Source organism: Oryzias latipes, chromosome 15, assembly GCF_002234675.1.
Source record: "Oryzias latipes chromosome 15, ASM223467v1".
Taxonomy (NCBI): domain Eukaryota; kingdom Metazoa; phylum Chordata; class Actinopteri; order Beloniformes; family Adrianichthyidae; genus Oryzias; species Oryzias latipes.
Genome location: NC_019873.2, coordinates 17,906,653 through 17,923,315, shown reverse-complemented (window position 1 = coordinate 17,923,315; position 16,663 = coordinate 17,906,653). Strand labels below are relative to the sequence as shown.

General features: G+C 39.5%; 1 protein-coding gene across 2 annotated transcripts; it reads right to left on the bottom strand.

Annotated features, from left to right (window-relative positions):
- Positions 1 to 1,534: 1,534 nt before the first annotated feature.
- LOC101163105 (protein NDNF) lies at positions 1,535 to 11,771 on the bottom strand. 2 transcript variants are annotated; one of them, XM_011484354.2, is made up of 4 exons: positions 11,328 to 11,771; positions 8,811 to 9,057; positions 6,266 to 6,387; positions 1,535 to 3,622 (listed from the first exon to the last, which is right to left on the bottom strand). In XM_011484354.2, the coding sequence occupies exons 2-4, from the start codon at positions 8,978 to 8,980 to the stop codon at positions 2,175 to 2,177; spliced, it is 1,740 nt and encodes a 579-aa protein (XP_011482656.1). In that variant the 5' UTR covers positions 8,981 to 9,057; positions 11,328 to 11,771; the 3' UTR covers positions 1,535 to 2,174. The 2 variants fall into 2 exon arrangements, with proteins under 2 accessions (XP_011482656.1, XP_011482657.1); XM_011484355.2 differs by having other exon boundaries at positions 8,811 to 9,046.
- Between the last annotated feature and the right edge of the window lie 4,892 nt (positions 11,772 to 16,663).

Sequence of the window (16,663 nt, the reverse complement as noted above, 5' to 3'; positions counted from 1 at the left end):
TACTATATATCACACATCAGAACAAACAACAACAACAATAATAATAATAACAATTATTATTATTATTATTATTATTATTATTATTATTATTATTGTTGCTATGTTTATTTATTTTTGCGGTATCCTATATGCAAGTTTGTACATTTTATTTAGTTTTTTTCCCCCATTGCACTTTAACAGCAGTTTTGTTAAATTTATTGAAGATGCTACAATTTGTGTTTGAGTCTTATTACCACCAATGTTTCTATTAATGAGTTATATTTTTTCAGCTAAATGGTCAATCTGATGAGAAAAACTTTTACTTAGCATTTACTTTTGAACTGGGTTTGCAATATAGGGGTGGGTGATACTGGGAATTTGGTTATCAAACTGATACCAAGTTATTACAGGACTAGAATCGCCGATACCGCTAGGATTACCAATACTAATATTATACTTTCTTCTTAAAATTTTTGATTTTAGAATAATTTTGGAAAACCTCAATTTTTTGTTAAGTATAATAAAACACAGGACATAGACTTTCTGTGAAAGAAAAATGTTCATTAATTCAGCTTCTAAACCCGTTTTGTCTCCTTGTCACGGGCCTGACGGAGCCTATCCCTGCCACTTATGGGCAAAGGCAGGGGACATCCTGGACAGGTCTGTCGCAGGGCCACAAATCACACACCCATGGACACTCACATTCACATTCACACCTATAGGGGCAATTTAAAGTAACCAATTAACCTATGAAAGTGGGAGCAAGCCGGGCTCCCGGTAGAAAACCCATGCATGCACGGGAAGAACATGCAAACTCCACACAGAAATGTCCCCCATTGGTTTTCTGTTTCAGGTCCTCCAGCCAGGATGTGAAGCGGGGGCCTGCTTGCTGTGAGGGACAAGCACCACTGCACCACCATACAAATATGAACTAATTCCAATCTAAACAGAACATGAATCAAATATAGAACATGTATGTTAATAATAGCAAACAATATCAATACTTCACCTTGGTATCGACACTATCGATACTCAGATCGACCCACCCAACCCTAGGTTGTAATGCAAATATACATTTTTAAAATGAAGAAAAACAGGATATATTTTATAAGTTAATTAACACAATTTTACACACATCTGAATTCTAATACCCCAAAACACATTTTCTATTGCATAAAATTTACTTTTTTAAATGTGTGGCCTAATTGATGTGGCACTTATGTCAATCCATGCTGATAGTATATTTATTAATCAAACTTTGATCAATCCAATCTAATTTCTTTAATTTTTAATTTATCATGTTAGATATTCTTTTCATATATGTTCTGATTTTTTTTAAAGCTTGGTGTTATAACTTTGACTTAAAAAATCAAATTGTTTCTCTGCTTTTGAATTGACAATTAAACAATGAGGAGCAGTAAGCCTTATCTGGGTTGTTCAGGGTATTTCAGGTTGTCGAAGGTGGCACTTTGTCCGTCAACAGTGTGTAAACATCTGCAAATCTGCTTTTTTTTTTTGGCAGTCAGCTTAACTCAGTCAGCCATCAGTCAGTCAGTTAAGAGTGTACAGATACCCAAGCATTTATTAGTGATTTCGCAGCAGCACAAGAAAACATCAAAGACAATTTACAAAGTATTTCTCACTGCTTCATGCGAAAGCAAAAACACAAAGATTCACACTGATTTTGAACTTTCTTAGCTTGCTCCCATCTAAATCTGTACAATATGCAACACAAGAGACACACACAGCAAGTCCTCTGACTCAGATGTTATTTAACTATTGCCCCATCTGCTTCTATTGCATATTTGGCACAGTCTTGTTTTTTCTCTTTCCGCTGACTTTCTGTCATCACAAGCTTTCTGGTCCTTTGTGGTGTACTTTGAATAAGCACTTAGACAAATGGCACGTTATTATCATGATCGACGATGAGGAACTAAATGACGAGCACACCACAGCTGTATTGTTAATGTAATGAAAATTTGCTGGTGTGCAGATCCTTATCAAAAAAGCTTTCCACACCACTTGTACTGAAATTGTAAGTGGAGTTTGAATGTAGCTCCTCCATCTCCTTGTTATGCTACAGGCTTTCCACAACAATCAAATGGCTTTGAACATTTGGTCCAGCACATCCATGGCTGATGCTTTTTTCCCCTTGAATTGGGACAGTTTAAAAGCCTCCTCCAGGGGGCGGCAGCTTAACATTCGTTTCTGGTCTTCACCATCTTACTTGTATACTTGATAGGGATCCCCCAGCGTCTCATTAGATAGACATCAAACACGTAGGCTGTGCCTGGCTCCAGGCCCCCAATCACAGCGGTAGTGACAGCCCTTCGGGGATTCAGCTCTTGGAAATACTTGCAGAGAACTCTTTCAGTGTCAGAGCGGGACTCGGGCCCCAGACAGGGTGCTGGAAAGGATAAAACGTCGACAGTCTTCGCCTCACCGTTGCCAACCTTTCTGCGATACACACAGTACAGACTTCTCTCCTCCGTACCCATCCAAGCAATGGTAACGCTGTTACAGCCACGCAACCGGTTAAAGGACTTTATCTGCAAGGTGGAAGGCAGAGATGGGACTCCTCTGCGGTGGTGGGCGGATGAAACCTGCAATTTAACTGAAGCCATTAATCCATTTAACAAGTCTTGTTCTGTAACGGAGGGGGTCTGACTTGCCAAAGGTCTGTCTTGTTCCAAGTGGATGAGATATGACGGACTCCCCTGCAACCAAATGTGCACCAAATCAACTCCCACACCCTGGGAGGTCAAAACTTTCCCTTTAATTGACACAGACACCATGATCTTCACATTTTTATCGCAGCTCTGTAAGGTGAGGAGGCCGCTCTGTTGCCAACCCCGAGGGCGGAAACTGAAGTACTGAGAGTTGGAGCCTCTGTCTCTAAAGGTCACCCACCTCAGCTCTCCGTCTTTTAGTGGGGTAATTGGAGGTCGAGCCTCCCCGTGCGTCTGAGCAGATGTCCCTTTGTACGCGGCGCTGGTCCCGTTCACTCGGTCAATCACGAACACGTCAAAGTAATATGGGGTGTCAGGAAGGAGCTCAGAGACCGTGCATACGGTTTCGGTCCCTTGACATACGCACTGCAGATCAGCGTACTCATCGCCGGGGTCGGATATTGAACTCTGAACTTCAGCATAAGTGTCCCACTGCTGCCACCACCATTCCTTCAAAATCGGCCACACAGTCACTCTCCTTCCTCTCTCCATTTTCTCCTCTTTTTCCTCTTGTTCTTTCCTTATGCTTATTTGTGCAGCGCAGAGACTGGGGTAGTTCTGGTCCAAGTTGACAAGGACACAGTAGTTATAGTCATGGTCAACATGGGCGAGGCTGGTGATGGAGGCGCTGGGTGCCCAGCTGAGAGTGACGCTGGTCATGCCCACACCCAGTGTGTGCAACCGGGAGTCAGCTGGGAGTAGTGGAAACATGCCTGAGGGTCCCATGCCTTTGTGGAAATACACGGCAGTTCGAGTGTTTTGCTGTTTACAACGCAGCCTCAGGATGTAGAGGGAAGCGCTGGGGTGGGAAGGACCACTGTAGGTGTCCACTGCTTTGCCGGTAAAACTGTGTAGCTTCTCCTCAGTTCCAGGACCTCGCCACCACACCTCTGGCTTGCTTTTTTTGGTGCTCCCTGAGAAAAAAAGGAGAGTTGAAAACAAAGACTCGTTTGACTAAATAAACACACACTTCCTATGTGGTCGATTTTACATGTGCAGGTTGAACAATTGGAATTCATGTGAGAGTACAAAGTCTGATTCTTATCTACTGATCCAACTTACATAGATCTGGCAGAATCAAGGTAAGTAATTCACATACTTCTGATGTGTTCAGGAAAACAAGCCTCCACAGCATGATTGGAGAAAGCCCAGCAATCATCAACAAACCTGGACCCACCAGTGTTTTGGTTGCTGTTCCTCTGTTCTTAGATATTAAAGTATTCAAATGTTCTTGGACAAAACCTTTTATTTGCCTTGATGTATGTCTGTACAACAGCTTTCTACAGACAAAAGAATACTGATAAATGACACTAAGTGCTCAAGTAGCCAACAGAAAAGTGATTCATGACGTCTGCCACTTTTGAAAACTGTTTAAAGAATGTAATAAAGAGAGTGAACCCTTTGCTTATCATCAGAGGATGTTCAGTTCTCTTGCCTTTTGTTTTTTGGCTACGACAATTTGGCTATAACAATTACCCATTCTGATTTGCAGATTTCTTTGCTTATTTTAAGAAAACGTATCAATTTTTCAATATTTTTTACATATTTTTAGGGGGCCTGTTTTTGCAGTCCTTCAGCCACTCAACCCTGCTTCTTTAGAGCAGCGATTTTCAACCTTTTTTCAACAATGAAAACCTTTAAAACTTTCTTCAGCCAAGCACCACCTAAAAGCCACAGATATAGCACCTTTAATCCAGATGCAACTGAAAGGGCCTTTTAGAGAATGTTTGTGTGCAGATGATTTCTCATTTTTGAATTTCTCAAAATGTGCAAATATATTTCGTGTGTAGTTTTTTTATTTAGAGATAGAGGTTAAGAATTTAAAAACTACAAAAACCTGGCAAAGATTTGATATCTGTTGTAGATAGATAATATACAGACACAATAAAAATAATAGTAAAAAAAATCAAGCCACTTGTTCCAAAGTTTCAACAAGTGGCAATCTTAAGTCTTCAAGTCTTATAATTGTGACAAAAAAAATCAGAAAACCTTCTACAAATTCAGACATTTTTTGAAGGAAATCAGCATAAATAACACTTTTAATTTTCCAACTTTGATTTGAAACGTCCTTTAAAATCGAAAAATCTAACATGGAGTGCAATCAAGTCTTCCTGGATTTCAAGCACTGCTCTCGATGGATAAGAGCTATCTGTTTCAGTGTTAAATTCTTTATGAATTGAGTGTTTCTCTTTATTTATAGGGAAAGGCAGAAAAGACTTCTACAAGTGCTCTCTGACAGGAGTCAAGTTTCATTTTGCAACCACAACTCACTCATTGGTATCATTTGGTACTTTTAAGTAGTATCTCAAGCACTTTTTGGGAAAAACTTACAGAAAACAATTCAGATAAAGACACAGATTTAAGAGTAAGCGTTTCATGCACACATCCGTACTGCTCCACACAAATACCCTTTCATATAAATCTATGATAAACCAATTAAAATGAAACTTCCTCTTAAAAAAATGGTCACAGGTATTGATTGGCCTTTAGGTATCCTATAATGTGGCAACTCATCAGTTAAATGCACACATGGAAATTAAGCATCCAAACAGCAGCTTTTCATTTTTATTTTTTTATTCTTTAACCGTGCATGTCTCCTTGCTGGAAAAAAGATCCTCAAATGAGCCCCAATGTAACAGAATCAAAGTGAATAATTCAAGCTGGCATTGAAGGACCCAGGAGCCAGTCTGAATGATTCATGCGTCACTTTATGACTTTGCTGTGTTATTTGCACGTAAAAAAAAAAGCATGTGAATGATTCTAAACATGCTGAACAAACACAACACGAGGAGGGGTTTTTTTTGAACATTTTTCTGCAAATCATGTTTAGGTCGGAAATCTGACTCATTAGCTTAACTTTGAGTCTAGCATGAAGTGAGGCAGAGTTTAGCTCCAGAGTCTAGCTCCCAGTGCAATTCTGGGTGTTTGATCCTGTGAGTGTATTTAATGAGTTTGGCTTTCCAGCTGTGTTTTTTTTTTTTTTTTTGCAGTGTTGCAGAGCTCAGTTTTATTTCATAGCCTTTTCAGTGCTTTAACCTTAAGAGTTATTCCCCTCTCACTTTGTCTTATTACATTCTTATGTTCACTTCTTCTTGGAATTATTTAAAACAACCAGGAATCATTATACACTCTCATGGTTCGTCCTTTATCCAAGCCTTAAACTTGAAGATGCGGGAGCAACGTGCTGATAAGCAGATATCTATGTGAAGTTTGGGGATACTTCTTTTCAAAATGCATAAACAACCTTGAACTGCTGTAGAGAATTTACTGATAAAAGGGCCTTTTGATTTATAAATTTGACTTACCAGTTCAAGTACACTAAGATGTAACTTTATTCTGAAAGTATAACAATAATAATAATACAAACAACTATCTGAATGCATATAATGTTAGTTTTTAGGTCTACACATTGGATAATTCTGGTGTAAACCCCAATAGAAGTATGATCAAAGTCACCTCTTAAAAATAAAAAAATAAAAAACACAAAGTTATCAAGAATTAAACTGATAACGATCTAATTGATTATCTTAGCCAGATGTAGTTTGCAGTTTACTCACAGTGCAGGCTTTTAAAGGGTTTGTCCTTCAGCGTGCGGCTGGATAAGCTCCATTCAATGGGGACGTCACAGGGACTGACCGTCACTGACATTCCTGAGGCCTTCTTCAGCGTGAAGTATAACCTGCATACAAACCCCAATAATGAACAAAGGCTGCCGATCGTTGAGTTTCTGCAAAGTAACTTTCAGTTTCATTTCTGGAAAACCAAATATTTGAAGATAGATAACGAGAAAACTCTTAATTTAGTTAGATTTGCTTTCTCAGAAAATCTAAACATTTTTGACACATCTAACGACAACACTATGCAGTTTTGCATGATCATTCCTAAAATGTTTGGGTTGTTTCTTCAACCCAACATTTTAGGAATGTTATTGTGTTATTCATGATGGTATATATTTTTGAGTTACTTTTAGAAGCAATACAGTTTGTTGGGTTACAGTGGTTTCATTTGAACTCTATTTATTTAGGTTACTTTTTACTTTTAAGAAGAAATCTAAGTTTTTTTTGTGGGTAGAAGTCTGTGCTTTCTTTAGCATGGATTTTGTGTTATAAGCTCCTTTTCATGCTTAATCGCAGATTTGCATATTCAGGCATAAACAGTTAAATCTACATTCTATCTTCTATGTTGGCATCATTCATCTTATTTTAATTTGAAAGACTTACATTTAATTTTTTATGGATATTAGGAAGGAGTAAGGTTTTTTTAACTAAATAAATCTTATTTCCAACCCCATTTTTCATGATTGCGTACAGATGGTGGTTATTTCCAAACAGATGTGAAACAGTAATGTTTTCAAGGGCACTTTGTGGCTTGTTTAATGGTGATTAATTTCTGAATCCGTGTGTTCTTTCCATTGTTTGCCATGTGGTTCTGCCTGGCTGCACGAGTGGGCAGACTGGAGCACACAAGCAGAGGCAATTTTCAGAGTAAAAGCGGTGGTGGTTCAGGGGTTCTGCTGAGTGGCATTCAGGTCAGACACACTCTACTTTTACCTGCCTGACCTTTGCTTTGATGCTTAATTATAGATACTTGGTCACATTAAAGGGGACACACATCTGTTCAATAAATGTAGTTAATTAAAATGAAGAAAAATGTCAAGCTTTTACTGCAACTAGTATATAGTCTGATTTAAAAAAAAAATTTTTTACTGTAGGAATCATATAATATGGTACTGATTCCATTAGATTTGCTGCAGTTTCGTTTTTTACAGCTTTATTTTTACCATTAACTGTTTATGTGAATTGGACCGAGTGACCCCTCCCACCTTGAGTTCCAAACAGGAAGTACTCGCTGGCTCCAAGAAGCCAAAAGCCTTGACTTAAAAAAATAAACTGCTATTACTCCATCATTATATTTGTGACCACAATCCTTCTTTTAAAAAAAACATTCTTGATAATCTTTTTTTTCATCATATCGTTTCTCTATTGCAGATTATTCAAGTTATAAACTGGCCAATAAAAGTGGGTGGTGCCAGCAGGCCCCTCGTGGTTCCAAACATTTGATTGACAGATTTTCCAAAGTCTGTAGAGCTGTAGACTTCCAACAATCTCACTCCTGCTGATTGGTGAGAATGCTTGCTATCTGGCTCCAATATGGCGGCATGCATAATATTGCGGAAAAATGGCGATTGGTTTGATTTGGTTGGAGCTGGAAGTAAGCCATTTTCTATGGGCGACGTCACACTCACTCAGTCCAGTTCTGATTTAAGGTTTTCACTTTGCCACTCAATTTTATACAATAGCAGTTTATTATTCAATTTTTGGTTTTAACTTGTTGTTATCAGATTGCCATGTTGCTTCTTTATTGATTTATAATTTAATTTGAGCAGCAAAAACAATAAAAATAAACATCATAAACAATAACATAGCGACAAATGACTGAATGTAAAGTTCAAAAGGGACTTTGAATGAAGTCTAACTACTTATTAAGAAGTATTATTTATTACAGAATTACAAGAAACAAACAAAGAAAAATTAAAAATTAAAGAGACATATTAACAAATCTTTGAGTCCCATATATCTATTTATTACATCACCTTTTTCATTGCTTTGAATTTTTTTATGGACTGAAAATTTTAAATTATTCCCTGCAATTATTCCACATCTGAACCTGTTTAGTGGAAATACAGTAAAGATTGGCATTTATTATCTCCACTGGTTTCATAAATTTGAACTGAGACTGTATTTATTATCTCTTGATCGGAAATTTTTTTAAAAGCTCTTTGGTAATTGGCAATTTTTTTAATATGATTTAAATTATTTTGAAATCAATCATGTCTCCAAATGTAATAATAGTTTAATTATTTAATATGTTAAACAGGGAGATAGTCGTTTCTATGTAAGATGATCTGGGATCATTCTTTCCCATATTATTGTTCTTTAGTTTCTAAATCTTTAATTTTAGTTTATCATTGAAAGTAGGTAACTTTTAATAATTTCTTGGTTGGTCACCCATCAATACGCAGCTCTGAACCCACAGAGCAGGGATTTAACTTACATTTAAATGGTTGTAGTGTTATCTTTATGTCACAAAGTCATGTATTACCTGCGTGTTTTTCCTTTAGAAAGAGTTACGGTTGTGATCTTTCCCTCTGGTAGCCATGCTGTCGGGCGAAGCGGCACCTCATTATCAGGTGCCAGAGCTGAGTTCACCTTAGGTAATAAAGGCCAACAAAGCAGTGCCAAAGCTGCACTGAGACACCAGCACAGCAACATCCTTCTGTCCCCCTGTCACTCTTCGACTTCTGTTCTTGTTGCTTTGTTGTCTGTATCGCACAAACTCTGAAAAATCACTGTGGAAAGTTTAGCACCATGAAGAAAAGCTTCCAAACAAAGAATAATTCAACATTTCTACTATACAGTTCACTTAGATGTTATAAAACTGCATTGGCTGATGATTCACTGGAATGACAAAAAAAACCCCTCTCCTATTCAGACAGAATTATTCATGTCAGGGATAAGAAATTGCCTTAATATATGACTGTGGGATGTGTGAGTAGCGCAGCTTGACATTCACTGTAAAAAATCACCACTTTTCAAAGTGTGAAGTGGGTTGCAAATATGGCTCTGAAGTCAGTGGCTTCATATCTTCACTTCTATTTTTAGTTGGAAAGTTCAAATTTTCTTGAAAGTTTTTAAAATCTTGTTATTTGATTGGTGTCAGCTGGATGAGATCGGCTCCAGCAGTAAATCAGCACAGATTGAAACAACGCTGGAGAAGAGGAGTTTTATTTTAAACTTTTGTCGTTTATGTGTCATAGTGTTGCTTTTCATGTCCTCTTACTGCTTTTTCCTTCCATCTGTGTGTGTGCTTTTTGTGTGTGTGTGCTGCTGAGTTTAAGTCATAGTAGATAATTATGGGTCTCTGTTTTTTTTTTTCGTTGCAGAGAAAACACATTTGTTCAAAGTCTCAGTCTTCACAAACATGCTCCCCGCCTGCACCTAACAACGTGTTTTATGCCAGTGTGGTGCCCTATTGATGTGATAACAATCACAGAGGAACCATGGAGGCAGCTACAGAAGGTACATCTGAGACTTCTGGGACCTGGGACGCTCACAGATCCAAACTCGCAAACTGTCGCACAGCTACAAAGTCGGCAGACAAGCGCCTCATTATCCTTGCACAAAACGAGGGGAGTGAACGGCCCATAAAGCTTTAACTGAGAGACATACAACAGGAAAAAAACAAAAAACAGATTGAGATGGTAGGGAGGGATGTGGAAATGGAGAGGGAGGAGAGGAGGTTGTTGGAGTAATTAGAGGGAAGAAAACTGAGAGAAAGTGATACAAGGATAGAGAAACATCACTGCCATGCAAAAAAAAAGTCAATCTGCCTTTAAGCTTTAGTCTGACTTGTGTTTGCTTTAACCCCTGTGCCAAATGTCCAGTTGTGCCATCTATTACCACACTGCGTTAGAAGCTCACAGTGCCTCTCACGCACTCCCCCTCATTCAATCTTGATAAAGATGGAGACTCATAAAAAAAAAAAAAAAAAAGCTTGACAGGCTTGTTGCTTCAAAAAACACCCGCTGATGAAATATGCATATGGATTCTCAGCAAATTATGGCCAATTGAATTTTCATAAGGCAAGAAAAGGCTGGGTCTTTGTGAACTCCAACTACTGCCCTCTATAAATAAATACACACTTCACTTTAAACACAAGCTCCAGACTTTGATGGAGCCATTTACTTCCTGTTCAGATTTGTCTTTTATTTTGCACATTTTCTCTAACATTCAAGTCTCTCTTGACTTCCTGCTCTGACCCGATTGCCCTCTTTTTGTCTGTGCCCTTCTTCATCCGTCTGCTTCTTGCTTCTCCTTTATTTTGAAGTTGATGCTCCGTTTCATATACTATACTGTATGTCTGCACATTGTATAGTCTATGCTCTATCTCTCTGGGCTCTGGCAGGACCATCTGCCTTCTGTTATCTGTGGGCAGGGACAGATTAAATGGCATGGGGTGGTCCCTGCAGGATCTGTTGCCCCCCCCCCCCCTTTTTTTTTTCAGAACCACAACAGGCAAAGAGCTGGCCTGTGATTCCTGGTGGGGGTCGATGAGACGGTGGTGGGGTAACATGCATTGACCGTGGAACTTGATAGGATTTCACGGCTGATTTTCTACCTCGCTGCTTGTACATCGGAATATGTTTATTTATGTTTAGTTCTCTTTAAATTTCCCTTTGTGCGTGCATCTCCTATTTTTTTTATTGGAAAATTGCTTTTTTCGTGGTTTTGTCTCGAATTTCTTCAAACATACCATCTCCTTATTGTCTGTAATCACTGTCTTTCTGCAATCTCACTTCATTTGTTTAAAAGACAACACATTTCATTTATAAGAGTAAAAGGGACATAAAGAAAGCTTTTAAATGTCTCAAAATGTATAACTAACATTATAAAAAAGTGCAATGTCTCATATTTTTTCCATCTACAATAAAATCCTCACAAAGAAAAGGAAAAGAACTGATTCAGAGGAACAAGTTGAGGACTTACTCAACCAGTAGAAATTTGAGACCGTGCCACACATGCTCTGCAAGGACAAGGTGCATGCATGCATCCCCCTTACCTTCACTCAGCGCATGCTTTCCATCCGTGGTGCAGGGAGTGAGGGATGGGATCAAATGAGAGACGGAGGGAGGATGGAGGAGGAGTATGAGGAAGAGAAGGGGGATGTGAGCCGGTTGCGAGCAGAGGAGGAGCGACAGCAGGTTGTTGTCCGGTGTTCCACTGACTTCATCTCCCATGAGATGCTACTCTCTGAAGGAGGAGTTCAGATGTCCCTTCAGGGCTGTCCCAGCTCCCGTGTGCCCGTCTACCCTCCTCATTATTTGCTGACATAGGTCCATCACACATGGAGGCATGTCTACCTAAACACTGTGTGAATGTCATCCAGCTTTTTTTCCTGCTTGTTTTCCTCGTGCGACTCTTTTCCACCTCTCTTGTCATTTACACTTGTTTCCACCTCCTCCTGGCCGTCAGCAGAGCTTCATTGCAATTCAAATGGGCTCATGTGTGACCATGTTGGTGTGCAATCTGAGAGTGAAGTGGGTGAATATGAGGGGGCTGATGGTGAGGTCGCCGAATGGGGGTGGTGACGAGGAGACAGGGAGAGAACGTTTTGTCAGAAGCTGCAGGAAGGGAAAGGTGATTTAAAGTTAAGCGCACACACAATACATCTGTCTTTGGCTGGTTTGATAACATCTTTAGCGGGGAAAGGATTCCTGAGAGCATTTTGGAGGTTACAGTGTCTTTGAGTCCTTATCTCGCATCCCGTCAGGTGCTCAGTCTTCCTCTAAATGAACACAATTAAATGAAAGGGCCGCCCATCGGGTACTTAATAGATTTATGCTAATTCTGCATTTAGCATATAAAGAATGACAAAAATATATGTAAAACACTATGATAAACACTTCAACTATATGTAACAGCAATTCTGCATGCGTGAAAATGCTGTTATTCAAAAGAATGTTGAGGTAAAAATTTATTTTCTTGGGTTGACAGAAAATCAACGTGTTGACACAAAACTTGCATTAGCTTTATGAAAATAAAACTCAGGAAAGGCAAAAGGGGGATAAATTACTGCCCTCTTCCATTTTGACAAATCTTTATTGATTAGTTAAATGGCTAATTCCTTGTTGGAGGATACATGCTAAAGTCCCACCCCAATGATTCTTAGATCCATTTTAAAATTGTTCCCATGTAATCTTTCAATCGTTCTCATGCTGTTTTTAGCCAACATAAAAAAAACGTCTTTTTTTTTCCTTGGACGTATTTTCAAGAGAGCGGTAGGAGCTAACTAAAAATTTGCCTCTGCGGTATGAGTGGCACCGTTGGTGCGGAGAAACCCCACCCCCCTTTCCCGTTGCCAAGAGCTCTCTGTTTACTCTCTTTTTCGTTAGTTCACAGCCCCTCACACATAACTGGTGCAACAAAAATGAAATATTGGAGTTGCCGTACAGTTTTAAGCCAGATGGCAGCTCGGACGTAAAAATAAAGTACCGTACATGGATCTAGTCGTCTACACGTGGATGCAGAGCAGGGAGCTTGTGGCACACTTTTTGTACTTTATCACAAATACACTCCTTTTCAAACTGCATATTTTTTTCTATGTTCTTCCATAAAGAAATACTTAGAAATGCGCTTTTAATCTGAATTTACTTTATAAATGCCTTGCCTCATCAGAAAAAATGCTACAAGAACATCTTAAAAACACCAAAAATATGATTTTAATAGGAGTGTTTTGCAATGTTCATTGGCTTAGTGTTGTGATTTCATTCATGTATATGCATACAAATAAACCACACTGCAATTTAATACTGATATGTTAGATCACTATTAGTGCATGGGGCTGAATTTCAGAGTAAATTCCCCTTTTCACAAAGCTGAAATTAGAAACCTGTCCCCCGCCACTTTGCCGAAGGAACGACGTAGTGGACTGGAAACATGCGGGATATTTAAAGTCAGTGAACAGGACAGCCATGTTTAAGGCTTTCTTGTCCTCAACCTATGTGTCAAGCACAGGTCTCTCAGGAATGGAGGGATTCACATATGAGGCTTTTCCTGTCCCTTCTTGTCCTCTCATCTCCACACAATGGTGGGACTTGCGCACCCCGCTCCTCTCTTCTAAACTCTTCACTCAATATCATCAGAAAAAAAAAAAGAAAGAAAGAGCTGTGAGCTAGTTCCCCATTTTCCATTTTGTGATGGGGCCTTTTCTCACTCTTTCACTTTGCACTTGGTTGTAGAGCTATTGAAGTCGCTCTGAATGGGACCCACTCCACCCAGAGGGAATATTGTCTGACCACACCAGAGTTTGAGAGACCCACCCCCTCTCACTCTTCATTTTTTTTTTTGCCCATATCTGCCAGCACCGTGGCTTCAGAGAAGAGGGAAAAAAATGTGGAACAGAGCCCGATTAATTGTTGTATCAGTTTTATATCCACATTTTGTCCTTTTGGAAGTCAGGAACCTTTGCTGTGGTTGGATTTCATTGTTGGATCTGGCCCCGAACCCATCAAACCCAATTTTGCAGTTCAAAAGATGATCTGAAAGGTGGCGCTCTGCTATTGCAGAATGTCCAAGCTATTTTCAAAGCCTGTTTGGTGATTATCTTTGGAAAAAAAGCATTTGTTGTATATCAATAACGTTTGGATGTTTTTAAGGGGAGCGTGATTGCTCTGACTACACACGTCTAAGAGCCCTATCAGGGGTGAACCAGAGGCTTAAAGATCTACTCTGATAAAAAATCGTGTTTTTGGTGTTTTTACACATGTTCTTGTATCTATTTTCTGATGATGGAGGACATGTATAAAGAACATGAAGCTTGAATTTGCATTTCTGAGTAATGCTTTATTCAAATCATAAATCAACAGCACACAATAAGGTGTAGGTGTGACGTAGCCGCTATAATCGCCGTTTCCTGCTCCGCTCCATGCTAATGCATTCACATCTAGATTAGCTCCAATATTGCTCGCCATTGTTGTTGCGCTGGTGATGTTAGGTTGGGGTTGTGAGAGGCTAAGCTAGCAGGAGAGTGTAAACAAAGGGATGATGGGAAGTCAGGACAAACTCACACAGCACCAACTCAGAGGCAAAGTTTTGATGAACCACTGCCACTATGCAGAAATTATGACCTATTTGTCTTTGGATTTTTGCCTAGAAACGGCATAATCATAATTAAAAGACCACTGGGAACACTTCTACACGCTTTTACATGAGTGGGATTTTATGTGACATCATCAACCTATCTTATTTTGATCTTGACCATCCTTTATATTTCTTTTGATCTCACTCCCAGAATCTTGTGTCTCTAAATAATGTACCAGCATTCAGTCACAGTGCAAAACCCATTTGCAATAAAAAATATATAAGTGAGGTTAAAATTTTCAATTGGCATAATTGCATGAAAGGAATCTGCAAAACTAGCCTTTTCATCTTTTATTGATGTGCGCTTACAAGCCATGCATAATGAAAGGCATCATCTTTCTGACAGTTATGTTTTAAATATCATGTTAAGAGGGTCGAGGGGTCTTGGGTTCCATGTGTGCCACTGTGGCACACTCAGATGGTTTTGTAATGTCTGGCAAAGAGCCTATGAGGACCGACAGCTAAGTGGAAAAAAAGAAAAGGTGTGAGAAGACGATGGAAAGTGACTGACAGAGATTAAACAGCACTAAAAGGGGCTTGAGGGAGGAAGGATCTGCAACCTGACAACGGGTTAAAAGGAATCTTTATTTTTAACAACATGTCATCAACAACCGCCCATCTGCTCATGTGCTGTCAGGGTCCCTGGGGAGTGTGTGAGTGTGTGCGTGGAAATGTTTGAGAGCAACAAACCGGAGGAGATGCATGCAAGTACACCACAGATCCCATGGTTGAATAGCACCCAAACAAGGGAGCAGAGGAGTTGACAAGGTTGGAGATGAGGGTGGCACACCGACATGTGGTGTGTTTCGGCCGTGTGGGTGTGTGTGAGAAGAAGTAGGATTACTTAGGTTGGTCCACGACTGCCCTTTCTGTGTTTGAGAGGGGGATGGAAAGAGGTGGAGATGGTGGTCCAGAAGTAATGAGAGGGAATCTCTTTGCACAAAGGAAGGAGGGTATGTGGACACAAAGAGAGAAGGGTGAGGAGAAGAAGACTATGCTGAGCTTCAGGGGTGGCCCCAACAACTCCTGTTATTTATTTGAGTTTGGATCAAGCCACCGGTCCCTGGGGAAGAAATTCAAGAGAAGTGTTTACAAGTGAAAGTTGTGAAAAGCTGAAACAGCATTTCACCGTTCCGCAGGTCACTCAGCATTAGCAAACATACTACTCAACTGTAGAGAATTCACAAGGCTGTTTTTATTTCAAGTTTCTTTGCTTCATTGCTCGGACCCGTTTCCTTTTCAACCAGTGGCTGAGCTGGAACATTTTTTATAGGGGGATTTTAGAAGGGTGGCAAATGAGAGCAGCAGAGTGGAAGGCCATTACAAATTATATGCATTTGCAATGCTCAAAATCCACAAAGTAGGGTCTAAGGGCAGGGATGCCCAGTTTAGTTTAGTCTGTTTAGGTAGTTCAGTTTAGAATGTTCCTATTGAATTCTACGAATTCAACATCCTTATGATTTCATGTTCACTTTACAATTACTGGTGCGAAGCCCATTGAGATGACTGTTGTTGTGATCTTGAGCTAATAAATAAAATAAAATTGAATTGAATCTTTTGATCTATTTTAAAGTGTTCCCAGTGGTCTTTTATCTAATATTATGCTGCTTCTAGACAAAAAAAATAAAATAAAAATAAAACCATGTTTGGGACATATTTTTTGTGGAACGGCAGGAGTTCATAAGAACTGGTGGTATGGAGTAAACCTGCGCTCATTTCCCATCATCCCTTTGTTTATACTCTCTCTCGCTAGCTCACAGCGTCTCACAACCCCAACCTTTGTTACCTGTGCAACAAAAATGGCAAGCAATATTGGAGCTATCCAGCCATAGTTTGATCCAGATGCCAGCTCAGACGATGAAAATAAGAGACGTTCATGAATCTATTTTTCTACAACTGGATGCATCTGAATGGACCAGAGCAGGGGGCTTGTGGCTTGCCAATTGTAGTTTGTATATAACAAGTAAAAGCTTTTTCCAACAGCCTTTTTTTGTCTGCTCCAGACTCACCACAATTTGAACAAGTATAGCAAGTGTGGGGGAAGCTTCAATAGGGGGGCAATAGCCCCCCCTTGTTTCCGAGTAGTTCCGCCCCTGCTTTGAACTTAAAACATCTCTCCATTGCTTCATTCCACTTTATTAGAAGTTCTGCAAGATAAAAACACATCTCATTTTGGCGCTTATATTTTGGAAAGCATGCTGCTTGCTGATCATTTGCCTCTCATCTGCGTATAAAGTGCAGAGACTTCTTCCTGTT

Excerpts from the sequence above, each read along its gene's own strand:
- LOC101163105 (XM_011484354.2), bottom strand. The coding sequence starts at position 8,980 with ATGTTGCTGTGCTGGTGTCTCAGTGCAGCTTTGGCACTGCTTTGTTGG. Across the intron at positions 6,388-8,810 it reads TCTAAAGGAAAAACACGCAG|GTTATACTTCACGCTGAAGA; the intron begins GTAATACATGAC and ends GTTTGTATGCAG. Across the intron at positions 3,623-6,265 it reads ACCCTTTAAAAGCCTGCACT|GGAGCACCAAAAAAAGCAAG; the intron begins GTGAGTAAACTG and ends TTTTTTTCTCAG.